An 11,310-nucleotide genomic window follows, 5' to 3' on the forward strand; every position below is an offset into this window, starting at 1 on the left:
ATCTCTTGGTCCAAGGCGGCTGAGACCCAAGTAATATAGTTGTCAAGTGTACCCATAAGACTCCCACTGATAGATTCAGGTGTTATTTGAACCAATACCCTGATGAGAATGTAGATGGTATGCAATATAATAAAAGTGTGACAGATTACCAAATAGCCTTCAATCGGTGACGAAACTACCAAAACAGGTAAGGGAAAATCCAGTATGATATAAAGGATCTTAGAGGGGGGGCCCGGCCGGCCTCTTCAGGCCTCTCACGGCCACAGACGGCCCGCCCTTTGCCCGGGCTTCGCTTGGCGCGCGCCCGCGCTGCGTAATAGGGGCCCACTAAAATAAAGCAGAGGGCGGGGCTGATGAGGGGAAGAGGACCAGCTGGAGTCAGCAGTAAGGAATGCTGGTCTTCGCAGTCCTCCACAGCCTCGTCCGCCAAGCAGTATCTGGCGAACAGTCCTGCAGAATGTCCAACGTCAGCAGGGACCCACAGGGACACGGCAAGGTCCAAAGAGGTCAGTCTCCCTCCAGTAGCAAATTGTAAAGCTCCAACAGCGAGCGGTCCCGCAAAGCGTAAAATACTGTGAGCAGAGGGCGGGGCTGATTAGGGGAAGAGGACCAGCTGGAGTCAGCAGCAAGGAATGCTGGTCCTCGCAGTCCCCCACAGCCTCGTCTGCCAAGCAGTATCTGGCGAACAGTCCCGCAGAATGTTCAACGTCAGTAGGGACCCACAGGGAAACGGCAAGGTCCAAAGAGTTCAGTCTCCCTCCAGTAGCAAAATGTAAAGCTCTAACAGCGAGCGGTCCCGCGAAGCGGGGGCGGCGAGGTGTAAAATACTGTGAGCAGAGGGCGGGGCTGATTAGGGGAAGAGGACCAGCTGGAGTCAGCAGCAAGGAATGCTGGTCCTGGCAGTCCCCCACAGCCTCGTCCGCCAAGCAGTATCTGGCGAACAGTCCCACAGAATGTCCAACGTCAGCAGGGACCCACAGGGAAACGGCAAGGTCCAAAGAGGTCAGTCTCCCTCCAGTAGCAAAATGTAAAGCTCCAACTGCGAGCGGCACTTCATTTTAGTTTTTTTTACTGGTGGTATCGCAATGAGACTTGTGTGGCAGGCCTGGAAATTTAGGGACTTGTGTCAGTGAAAAGGGAAAACAGTTGCTTCTTAAAGCTCCTGTTTGTGATGCAAAGGTAGAATAATGGCCGCAAGAGGGTTGGTTGATAGAGGCATTGAAATGAGCTCAGCTGTGCTAAGCATGCTTTGGGGTGCAGGGCTTTCGCCAAAGGCAAAAAATGCTTCACCCGGAATACACTGGGCACATCTGATGGTCCGTTGACTGCATGAAGGTTGTGACTTAAAACCTACCCTCGGCCTAGCTTGAGTCGGAGCCCTTGGCTTCTTGAAGTTGGGAACTTGAATTTGCTCTGGAATCCCTGCCAGAAAAGCATGCCCTAAGGCCATGTCTAGTAATAGGGGCCTGGTCTGTGCACAGAATCATCTGGGTATGCCTGAGGTCTATGCCTAGCACAGTCTGGGATAAAGGTACAGGAATATTGAAGGTGCTTGAAGTAAATCGTTACAAAACCATCAAAAATGCGTGAAAAATATTTCATACAGGAATTTTACCTGTTTTCTAAGACTATATATGATTAACCTCTAAGATCAGTCACCAAATAATGAAATAACAGAAAAATGCCTACAAAAAATCATTGAAACTACTTTTTTGGCAATCCCAAATCTGCCAAAATGTGTTAGTCTTGGTGAAAAGTGTAACTGATTTCCCCCACCTTAGTCCTTGATTCATTGCTTGTGATCTCAAACTGGCATCACTGTTGAGATCATAATCACATCTTATTGGTATCACAAAAGCTACAACCCAGTCCCTTTTAAGGTTTTGCCTAGCCAATGCTTACGAAGTAAGCATTCGCTAGAAAAAACTTAATGAGTATAGTATAGGGGTTGGAATCCGCCCCCGTCATCCATTGGTTAGCTCCATAAATGGAGGCTAGCCATTGGAAGACTGGCCTGTCCATCAATGCAGGACCAGATTCGGGGGCGTTCCCGAGAATTTTTGGCTTTTGGCTACGTCATGCTACGTCAGCCAAAAGCCAGGAACGCCCCCGAATCTGGTCCGGCCGTGCTTGCTGCTGTCCTGCCTTCCTCCGTGTCCCCCCTCCCGCCGTCCCCCCTCCGTGTGCCCGTCCCCCCTCCCGCTCTCCGTGAGCCCGGGGCACATTCTTGTTATATATATATGCCCCCACAAGTACATCAGCTGGCTATAGGAAACCGAACACTCAGTTCTTTTGTGACACTATACACGCTTATTTCAGTGTTTCCCTGGTATGAGATTCGAAGCCTGGTACGAAGACTGCACCGAAGGGTCCGCCTGCTGATTGGCTGCTGACCCGGGAAAGCCGCGCACTGATTGGGCCTTGGCGGAGGGCTCGACGAGGAAGTCGCGTCCTGATTGGCCCAGGAAGCGCTGACGTCAGCGGAGGCTCGCCGCAGGGCCGCGCTGGGATTGGCCCAGCCCCCGAAGCAAGACTCCGCTCCTAGGAAGCCGTCGCCGGAGCTCCGAGGCATCTGCCCCTGCCCCCGGTGAGTGTAGGAGCCGACTGGAAGATCGGCCTGCTCCCGGATGAGCGAAGGAGCCTAAAGGAAGGCCTGCAAAGCCAGGACGAGAACGGGGCGACCGGAGCCTGCACCGAGCGTGGCAGTTAGGATTTACAACCGTTTTTGACAGTTCTGCAAGGGTTTCGCTTTGAAACTATATTTCTATAGACTATGAAGATGAGGTTTTGGTAGCTATAACATCTGCAAAAACAATTTGAGGATTCCGTGTCTCGTTGCTGTTGTCTTTGTTTTCCGTCAATGGAATGCTTTCGTCGGCTGTCATGTCCTCTCCATGTTTGCCGTTACTCCGTGGTGTTGTCTTTGTTGCCCTTGTCTCATGTCTTTTTCATGTTTGTTTCACGTGTTTCTGTGAAGGGGTTGAATTTCCGATCTAGGCTGGCACCACTGCCCTCTTTTGCTGTCGCATCCCTATGCCTTGTTGATCTGGTGTGTGGGCGTTCGTTTCCTGCCACGCAGCTTGACTTTGGTGTGTGTCTCCGGCCCCGTTCCCGCCCCCCTCACCTCCCGCTCTCCATGTCTCCGGCCCCGTTCCCGCTCTCCGTGTCTTTGTTTTAAGGATTCTGTGAAGGGGTTGAATTTCCGATCTAGGCTGGCACCACTGCCCTCTTTTGCTGTCGCATCCCTATGCCTTGTTGATCTGGTGTGAGGGCGTTCGTTTCCTGCCACGCAGCTTGACTTTGGTGTGTGTCTCCGGCCCCGTTCCCGCCCCCTCCCGCTCCCCTCCCGCTCTCCATGTCTCCGGCCCCGTTCCCGCCCCCCTCCCGCTCTCCGTGTCTTTGTTTTAAGGATTCTGTGAAGGGGTTGAATTTCCGATCTAGGCTTGCACCACTGCCCTCTTTTGCTGTCGCATCCCTATGCCTTGTTGATCTGGTGTGTGGGCGTTCGTTTCCTGCCACGCAGCTTGACTTTTGTGTTACTTTCTCAGTGCTGTGTGAGATGAAATCATGTGGAGAATTGATTTGTCAAGGCAGGTCTCTTTCTATAGCGGGTTCTTCCCCTATCTCACTTGTTTAACATGTCTGTCCTATGTGCCACTTGCTGGGACTTAACCATATCTGGAGGCAGGGCACTTTTGTACTATCAGCAATGTCCCCCTTGGAGGTGGGGAAAGGGGCGAGGTGGGAGGTGGGAGGAAAGGGGGGCGGGGGTGTTGGCCAGCAGGTCCAAGATGGCGGATGCACCCTAGGCCACAAAGCACCGCACTGCTGCCCCTTATCCGACATTAATCCTGGCAACCAATACACCTCTGAAGCACCTGTGTCCCCGGTTTTGACTTTGGAGTCACCCTGCAGCTGAAGCAGTTACTGCGATGCTGCTTAATGTTGGCAAGCGGACTATTGCAGAGAACCTAATCAAGGCCTGCTGCCACAAGGTGTCTGGCTAGGGACAGCTGGCGGGACCAGGCGAACGTGGCACATCACAGGCCCTAACTTGCTCCCTGCCAGACCACGGAGGACCCTACTGACCAGAGTCTAGGTGCGGAGAGTTGTGAGCACTGTGAAATATATCCCTGCCCACTGCTGTGCCTGAGGCCCGGGACACTCACCATCAATCATTAAATCAATCAGTGACACTTATATAGCGCGCTACCTACCCGTAGGGTCTCAAGGCGCTGGGGGGGGGGGGGGGGTGCCGCTACTGCTCGAACAGTCAGGTCTTCAGCTTCTTCCTGAAGGAGAGGTGGTCTTGGGTCAGGCGCAGGTCGGGAGGGAGGGAGTTCCAGGTCTTGGCGGCCAGGTAGGAGAAGGACCTTCCTCCCGTAGTCGCTCTTCAGATGCGGGGGACAGCGGCGAGGGCGTGGTTGGCTGATCGGAGGTGGCGTTTGGGAGCGTAGAAGTTGATTCGGCTGTTGAGGTAGCTCGGGCTTTTGTTGATGGGGAGCCAGTGAAGGTCTCTCAGATGTCCGGTGATGTGGCTGGTTCGTGGGATGTCGAGGATGAGTCTGGCTCAGGCGTTCTGGATCCGCTGGAGTCTCTTCTGGAGCTTGGCGGTGGTACCGGCGTAGAGGGCGTTGCCGTAGTCCAGTCGGCTGGTGACGAGGGCCTGGGTGACGGTCTTCCTGGTCTCGGTGGGGATCCACCAGAAGATCTTCCGTAGCATGCGTAGGATGTTGAAGCACGCCGAGGAGACGTTGTTGACTTGCCTGGTCATGGAGAGGGAGGAGTCCAGGATGAAGCCCAGGTTGCGTGCATGGTCTGTCGGTTTGGGTGCGGTGCCCAGAGCGGGAGGCCACCAGGAGTCGTCCCAGGGGGAGGGTGAAGAGCCCAGGATGAGGACCTCCGTCTTGTCAGAGTTCAGTTTCAGGCGGCTGGTCGTCATCCACTCGGCTACCTCTTTCATCCCTTCGTGCAGGTTGGCTCTGGCGGAGGCGGGGTCGTTGGTCAGGGAGAGGATCAGCTGGGTGTCGTCGGCGTAGGAGATTATGCTGAGGTTGTGTTTGCGTACGATGGCCGCGAGGGGGCTCATGTAGACGTTGAAGAGGGTGGGGCTCAGAGATGACCCTTGAGGGACGCCGCAGATGACTTCGGAGGCCTCTGACTTGTACGGTGGTAGGCGGACTCTCTGTGTTCTTCCGTCGAGGAAGGAGATGATCCATTCCAGCGCCTTGTCCTGGATTCCGACGTTGCTGAGGCGCTGTACTAGGGTGCGGTGGCAGACAGTGTCGAATGCCGCGGAGAGGTCTAGGAGGATGAGGGCCGCTGTTTCTCCATTGTCCATCAGGGTTCGGATGTCATCGGTGGCGGCGATGAGGGCGGTCTCGGTGCTGTGATTGGCTCGGAAGCCGGACTGTGAGGGGTCGAGGGATCGGTTCGTCTCGAGGAAGGCGGCCATCTGCTTGTTGACTGTCTTCTCGATGACTTTGGCTGGAAACGGGAGGAGCGAGATGGGGCGGTAGTTCTTGAGTTCGGTGGTGTCCGCTGTTGGTTTCTTGAGGAGAGCGCTGAGTTCGGCGTGTTTCCAGCTCTCAGGGAAGGTGGCGGTGTCGAAGGAGGTGTTGATGATGTCCCGCAGGTGGGGTGCGATGACAGCGTCGGCCTTGTTGAAGACGTGGTGAGGGCAGGGGTCGGTCGGTGATCCGGAGTGGATGGAGTTCAATGTGCGGATGGTGTCTTCGGTGCTGATCGGGGTCCAGGCGTGGAGGGTGGTGGTGGGGGGTGGTTGTTCGGTCATGGTGTGCGTTGGTTGGTTGTTGAAGCTGTTGTGTATGTCCGCGATCTTGTTGTGGAAGTATGAAGCGAGGGAGTTGCAGAGGTCTTGCGATGGGGTGATGTTGTTGTTTCCTGCGCTGGGGTTGGAGAGCTCTTTCACGATGTTGAAGAGCTCCTTGCAGTTGTGTGCGTTGTTGTCCAACCGGTCCTTGAATGCTGTTTTCTTGGCGGCGCGGATCAGCTGGTGGTGCTTCCGGGTGGCAAGCTTGAGGGAGGTCCTGTTGTCCGGTGTAGGTTCCCTTCTCCAGACTTTCTCGAGGGCTCGGCAGTTCTTCTTGGAGCTCTTGAGTTCGTCGGTGAACCACGGGGCTTTCTTGCTGCCGGGTCTGCTGGGCGGGGCCCTCAGCGGGGCGAGCTCATCCGCGCAGTTGCTGATCCACTTCGTGAGGTTGTCGGCGGCCTGGCTGGGGTTCGCTGAGCTGGCAGGAGGGTGCTGGCTCAGGGAGGTGGCGAGCTGGTCTGCTGTGATCTTGTTCCAGCTTCTGCGGGCGGCCTGTTGCTGGTGGTGGTGGGTCGTTGTTCTCTTGAAGGTGAAGTGGACGCAGCTGTGGTCCGTCCATTGAAGCTCTGTGGCGTGGCTGAAGTCGATGTCTGGGCTGGAGGAGAAGACTGCGTCCAGTGTGTGTCCGGCGAGGTGGGTGGGGGTGGACACCAGTTGCTTGAGTCCAAGATTGGCGAGGTTGTCGAGCAGGGTGCTGGTGTTGCGGTCGTTGTTGTTCTCCAGATGGAAGTTGAGGTCGCCCAGGAGGATGTAGTCAGCGGAGGGGAGGGCATGCGGGCTGACGAAGTCGGCGATGTCCTCGCGGAATTGTGTGCGTGGTCCAGGGGGTCGGTAGATCAGGGTGCCTCTGAGGGTGGTGTTCGGGCTGGTGTGGATCTGGAAATGCAGGTGTTCGGCGGTGTTCAGGGTGTTGTCGGTGCTGGTCGTGAGACGGATGGTGTTCCTGTGGATGATGGCGATGCCTCCTCCCATCTGGTTGGCGTTGCGGTCCCTCCGGACGATCTTGTAGCCCTCTGGGATAGCGATGGCGATGTCGGGAGCTGAAGAGCCGTTCATCCAGGTCTCCGTGAGGAAGGCAACGTCAGGGGCTGTGGCGTCTAGAAGGTTCCAGAGTTCGATGGCGTGTCTGTGGACGGAGCGGGTGTTGAGCAGGATGCACTTGAGGTGGGTGCTGCTGGCGTTCGACTTGGCGGGTGCTGGTGCGAGGCAGGTCCGGATGCAGGTGAAATTGCAGGCGTGGCAGCTGAAAGGTCCGTGGGTGCGTCGTGGAGTGGCTTGATGGCATTCTGGGAGTCGGCCGGTGTTGAGTGCGATGAGGGTGGTGGCGGAGTACGTCAGGCGGGTCGGTCGGGGTCTTCGGGGGCCAGGGGTCCTGGCGCTGGTCGCGATCCGGTCGCGGACGGGCGCAGACGGGCTTACCTTTGGCGCGCCTTCGGCGCACAATCGGCGCGCCCGCTGCGCGTGACCGCTGCGCGTTCGCACGGTCGCCATTTACACTACTCGAATCAAATGACTATCCAACCGGTGTCCCGGCGGGGACGCAGTACCTACGGCGCTGCTACACCACCGGGCTCCTTTTCTTCTAGCATCTGTTGCGGGGCACCTCGCCCTGGGAGAGGTGGTTCAGGGAGTAGGGGCGGGCGTCCCCAGGTGCAGGTGCGGCTCCTGTAGTCTAGGGGGAGACCCCTACAGCTCTGCTGGGGCCTACCTGCTCTGCTGGCCGTGGGCTGCGTTGCTATCTTGCTCCTAGGCGGCCTTCTCAGACAAAGCGGCCACTGGCTATTTCCGACTGCCCTTCCTGGTGCCTGCTCTGCGCCTTGTTGCCTGCCTACACAGTGGAGACTGTCCGGTCGCTGGATCCCTGGGAGCTGTGCTCAATGGCCCATGACCAGAAATGTACTGCCACTGGACTCTGGCCACGCAGAAAAGCCCCTCCCCACCATCCTTACTTGCCGCACCGCCTGGCCTTCTCCAGTCATTCCTGTGTGGGGGGGGCTCGCAGTGTGTGGGGGGGGGGGCTCGCAGTGTGTGGGGGGGGCTCGCAGTGTGTGGGGGGGGCTCGCAGTGTGTGGGGGGGGCTCGCAGTGTGTGGGGGGGCTCGCAGTGTGTGGGGGGCTCTGTGTGGGTGTGTGTGGGGGGGCTCTGTGTGGGGGGGGCTCTGTGTGGCTGTGTGTGTGGGGGGCTCTGTGTGGGTGTGTGTGTGGAGGGCTCTGTGTGTGTGTGTGGGGGGGCTCTCTGGGGGTGTTTGTGTGTGGCATTTGCGAGAGATTAAGCTATTGGCATTGTAAATGACAATGCCATTTATTTATGTTAAAAAAAACATAAATAAAAATAATGTCAAGAGCAATGCCAATAGCTCTAACTTTAACAAAGGCAAAACCATTGCATTGTAAATGCTTGTTTTTTAACTCACCTGTTTGCCGGCTTTGGTAGTACTGATTTGTTCTGTAAGTGCTCATTGTGGGTAATTCAGTATGTTGACTGTGGTACTGTATGCTTCCAACAATAAAGAACGTACTGCTATTAAGTTTATTAACAGTTTTTTTTCATTTTCTGCATTTTCCTGCAAAAACTGAAATGGTATTGCCATCAGTGGTCCTCTAAGATCTCTCTCTCTCTCTCGGGTGAAGTCATAAGCAGTGTAAAATGAAAGTTAAGGTGATATAGCTCCCAATCGGTGTTTGGGGGTCCCTAAAAAAACTAATTTGGATCAGTCCATCTTAAAAGGACTTGGGTCAGCCTGAGCTAGGACTTAGTCAAAGGGGTTGTAGGGTACCTTTGCGATTTGAAGTTTAAGATAATGAGGTAGTTTCCTGCCCCCCATTTCAAAATAGTTCCATTCCCCCAAACTATTTTCTGGGTAAGAGAAAACATAGTGAAGTCCCTGCACTCAGACCTACCCAAATGTGTGGCTGTAAGTTGAGACTTGAATCCTCCCTTCTAAATGTTCTTCTCTTTTGATTTTTCACCAGGGTCACAGGGTGGTCCAGTTGCCAGGGCTCTCATCAGTGATGGCACCTTTGCTGTGAGGGCTGTGACTCGAGACCCCAATAAGAGTGTATCCCAGGAACTGAAGAAACTTGGTGCTGAGCTATTCAAAGGAGACCTGGATCACATTGAGACTTTAAAGCATGCCCTGACTGGTGCCTATGGAGCCTTCCTTGTTACCAACTACTGGGAGCATTGCAGTAAAGAGAAGGAGGTTGCACAGGTGAGACCTAACACTCTAATCGGGGGTGAGTCCAAGGAGCTGCCCAGCCATCGGGGGTAGCCCTCTCCCTCAACCCCACCTTGTTATGGGCTGGGCAGGGAAGCACTGTACATAGCAGAGAGCATCTAATATTGGATTGATGTCAGATTTTGTGACAAACCATGAATCCTACATGGTAGGATCTTGAGTTTCAACACCTGTATTTGCTAAATCGATCCTGGTTTTGGTGTCTTATAGGGTAAGGCTCTGGCTGACCTGTCCAAGGACACCGGCTTAAAGCACGTGGTGTTCAGTGGTCTGGAGAATGTGAAGAAACTGACGGGAGGCAAGCTGGAGGTACAACACTTTGACGGCAAGGGTGAGGTGGAAGAGTATTTTAGAGATATCCACATCCCTATGACCAGTATACGATTGCTTTATTATTTTGAAGACTTTCTTAACTACTTCCGACCTCAGGAGGCCCCAGATGGCGATGGCTACTTGCTTGGTGAGGGAGGAATAACGTTATATTCATTCAAACTGGGATTGGCTGCTTCTGGGGCTAGTGTTGGGCTTGATTCTGGGATACTGTGTTATTAAAAACATTGCATCAAAAATGAAAGCAGGGGGGCGTGGCCAAGATGGCGGGGTGAGCGGACGCTTCCTCCCATAGCTCCTCCGGCCCGGCTCAGCTCGAGCCCCGATTTCAGCGCTTCTCTCCCCCCGCGGCTGCTTTGCGGGTGAGAGGAATGTGTCGGAGTTCCTGGCGCACCTATTGATACTACTTTGACTCCTATCGCCCCGGGGGAAGTACCCCGAAAGCTTGCTTAAAGTTCGGAGCACGGAGGAGAGCCTGGGAGGCGGAGCGTATTGCAGTGCTGTCCAGGCGCCTCGGCTGGGCCTGGTGCTGAAAGCTGGTGATCCCGAGTGTTCGGTCCCGACGTGCTCCGGAGAATAACAGCACTCCCCGGCCGAAGCCTACGTGACCGGTATCACCGACGCGCAACAGGCCCTGGACCTTAGCTGGCACTTTGGCACTTTGGCCCCTCGCTACCGACAACGGTGCATGGCACGGCGTGGGCCCCGCACCTGGCGGAGAGGGACGGAGGCATCTACACGGCAGCTGTCCTGGGTGAACCCACTGGCGGAACTGTGAGACATTGGCTGTGGACTTTCCTTGCTTATTGTGCCCCGGAGGTCGCCGACGGTCTCGCCAGCACCGGCCGCTCTGTTGGGCCCCGCCCTGCCGCCATCTTCTCCCTGAGGAGCTGGAGCTGGCGACCTCCACCCGTGCCTTTGGCGGGCAGGTACCCACTTTCGCATTGGCTCATGTCATGATCGCCTAAGGGGTGCGCTTCTGAAAGGCCCTAACTTCGGCCCCCCTGATTGCCACCTTGGTCGGTACAACTATTGTCTCGCCCCGGCCAGAGCCGCCATTTTGTCGCTTGTGACGCAGCACCCTTGTCCTCGGCGGGGTCTCACATCTGGTGCCCGCAGGCGACTGAACGCATCTACAGCGGCCGGCCCTGAACCTTGCCCATTGCAGTGGCCACGATGACTGGGATAGGAGGCTCGAGAAGGGGCGATCGTACTCTGCCGGACATGCTCAGCAGGGCCCAGCAGCTGAGGGACAGGACGCAGCCGTCGCCGGGGTCCTCCCGGGCCTCGGCGGACGCAACCGGCGGCGAACCACCGGTCACGAGGTCCTTTATGGAGGACTTATTTAGCTCCCTCAAGGACGACTTCCAAACGCTAAAGAAGGAGGTGGCCAGCGAGGTGCGAGAAGTGCGCAAGGAGGTGGAGGGCCTTGGTGAGCGTGTTGACACGGTGGAAACTGCGGCCCAGCGCCGTGATGAGGAGATAGTCCATCTCCAGCAGGACGTTCTCCGTCTCCGAGAGCAGTGTGTCGAGCTCCAGGCCCACTCTGAAGACCTCGAGAATAGGTCCAGACGGAACAACATCCGGGTGCGGGGTGTCCCGTCAGCGGACGAGGGGACGGACCTGGTGGCCTATCTACAGGACTTGTTCCGGGAGATTCTGGGAGAGGACGCAGAATTCCCGATCCGCATAGACAGAGCGCACAGAGTGGGCCGACAGCGCCAGTCTTCAGCACCCCCACCGGACATCCTGGCGTTCCTGCCTGATTTCCCCTTGAAGGAGCGCATCATGGCGGAGGCCCGCAGGAAGCAGCCTCTCACTTTCAGAGAGCGGCCTGTGGCGCTCTATCAGGACCTGTCCGCCATCACGTTGCAGAAGCGCAGGTCCTTCCGGATTGCTACAGACTTTC

At 56.1% G+C, this 11,310-nt stretch overlaps 1 protein-coding gene across 1 annotated transcript; it reads left to right on the plus strand.

Annotated features, from left to right (window-relative positions):
* Positions 1 to 4,892: 4,892 nt before the first annotated feature.
* LOC147672006 (nmrA-like family domain-containing protein 1) lies at positions 4,893 to 9,531 on the plus strand (the record flags this gene model as incomplete). Its single annotated transcript, XM_086948059.1, has 3 exons — positions 4,893 to 4,953; positions 8,803 to 9,044; positions 9,282 to 9,531. Coding segments are annotated over exons 1-3 (553 nt in total), but the record flags the coding sequence as incomplete, so codon positions are not given.
* Between the last annotated feature and the right edge of the window lie 1,779 nt (positions 9,532 to 11,310).

This window comes from Lissotriton vulgaris, unplaced genomic scaffold (assembly GCF_964263255.1).
Source record: "Lissotriton vulgaris unplaced genomic scaffold, aLisVul1.2 SCAFFOLD_764, whole genome shotgun sequence".
In the NCBI taxonomy this organism is placed as follows: Eukaryota; Metazoa; Chordata; class Amphibia; order Caudata; family Salamandridae; genus Lissotriton; species Lissotriton vulgaris.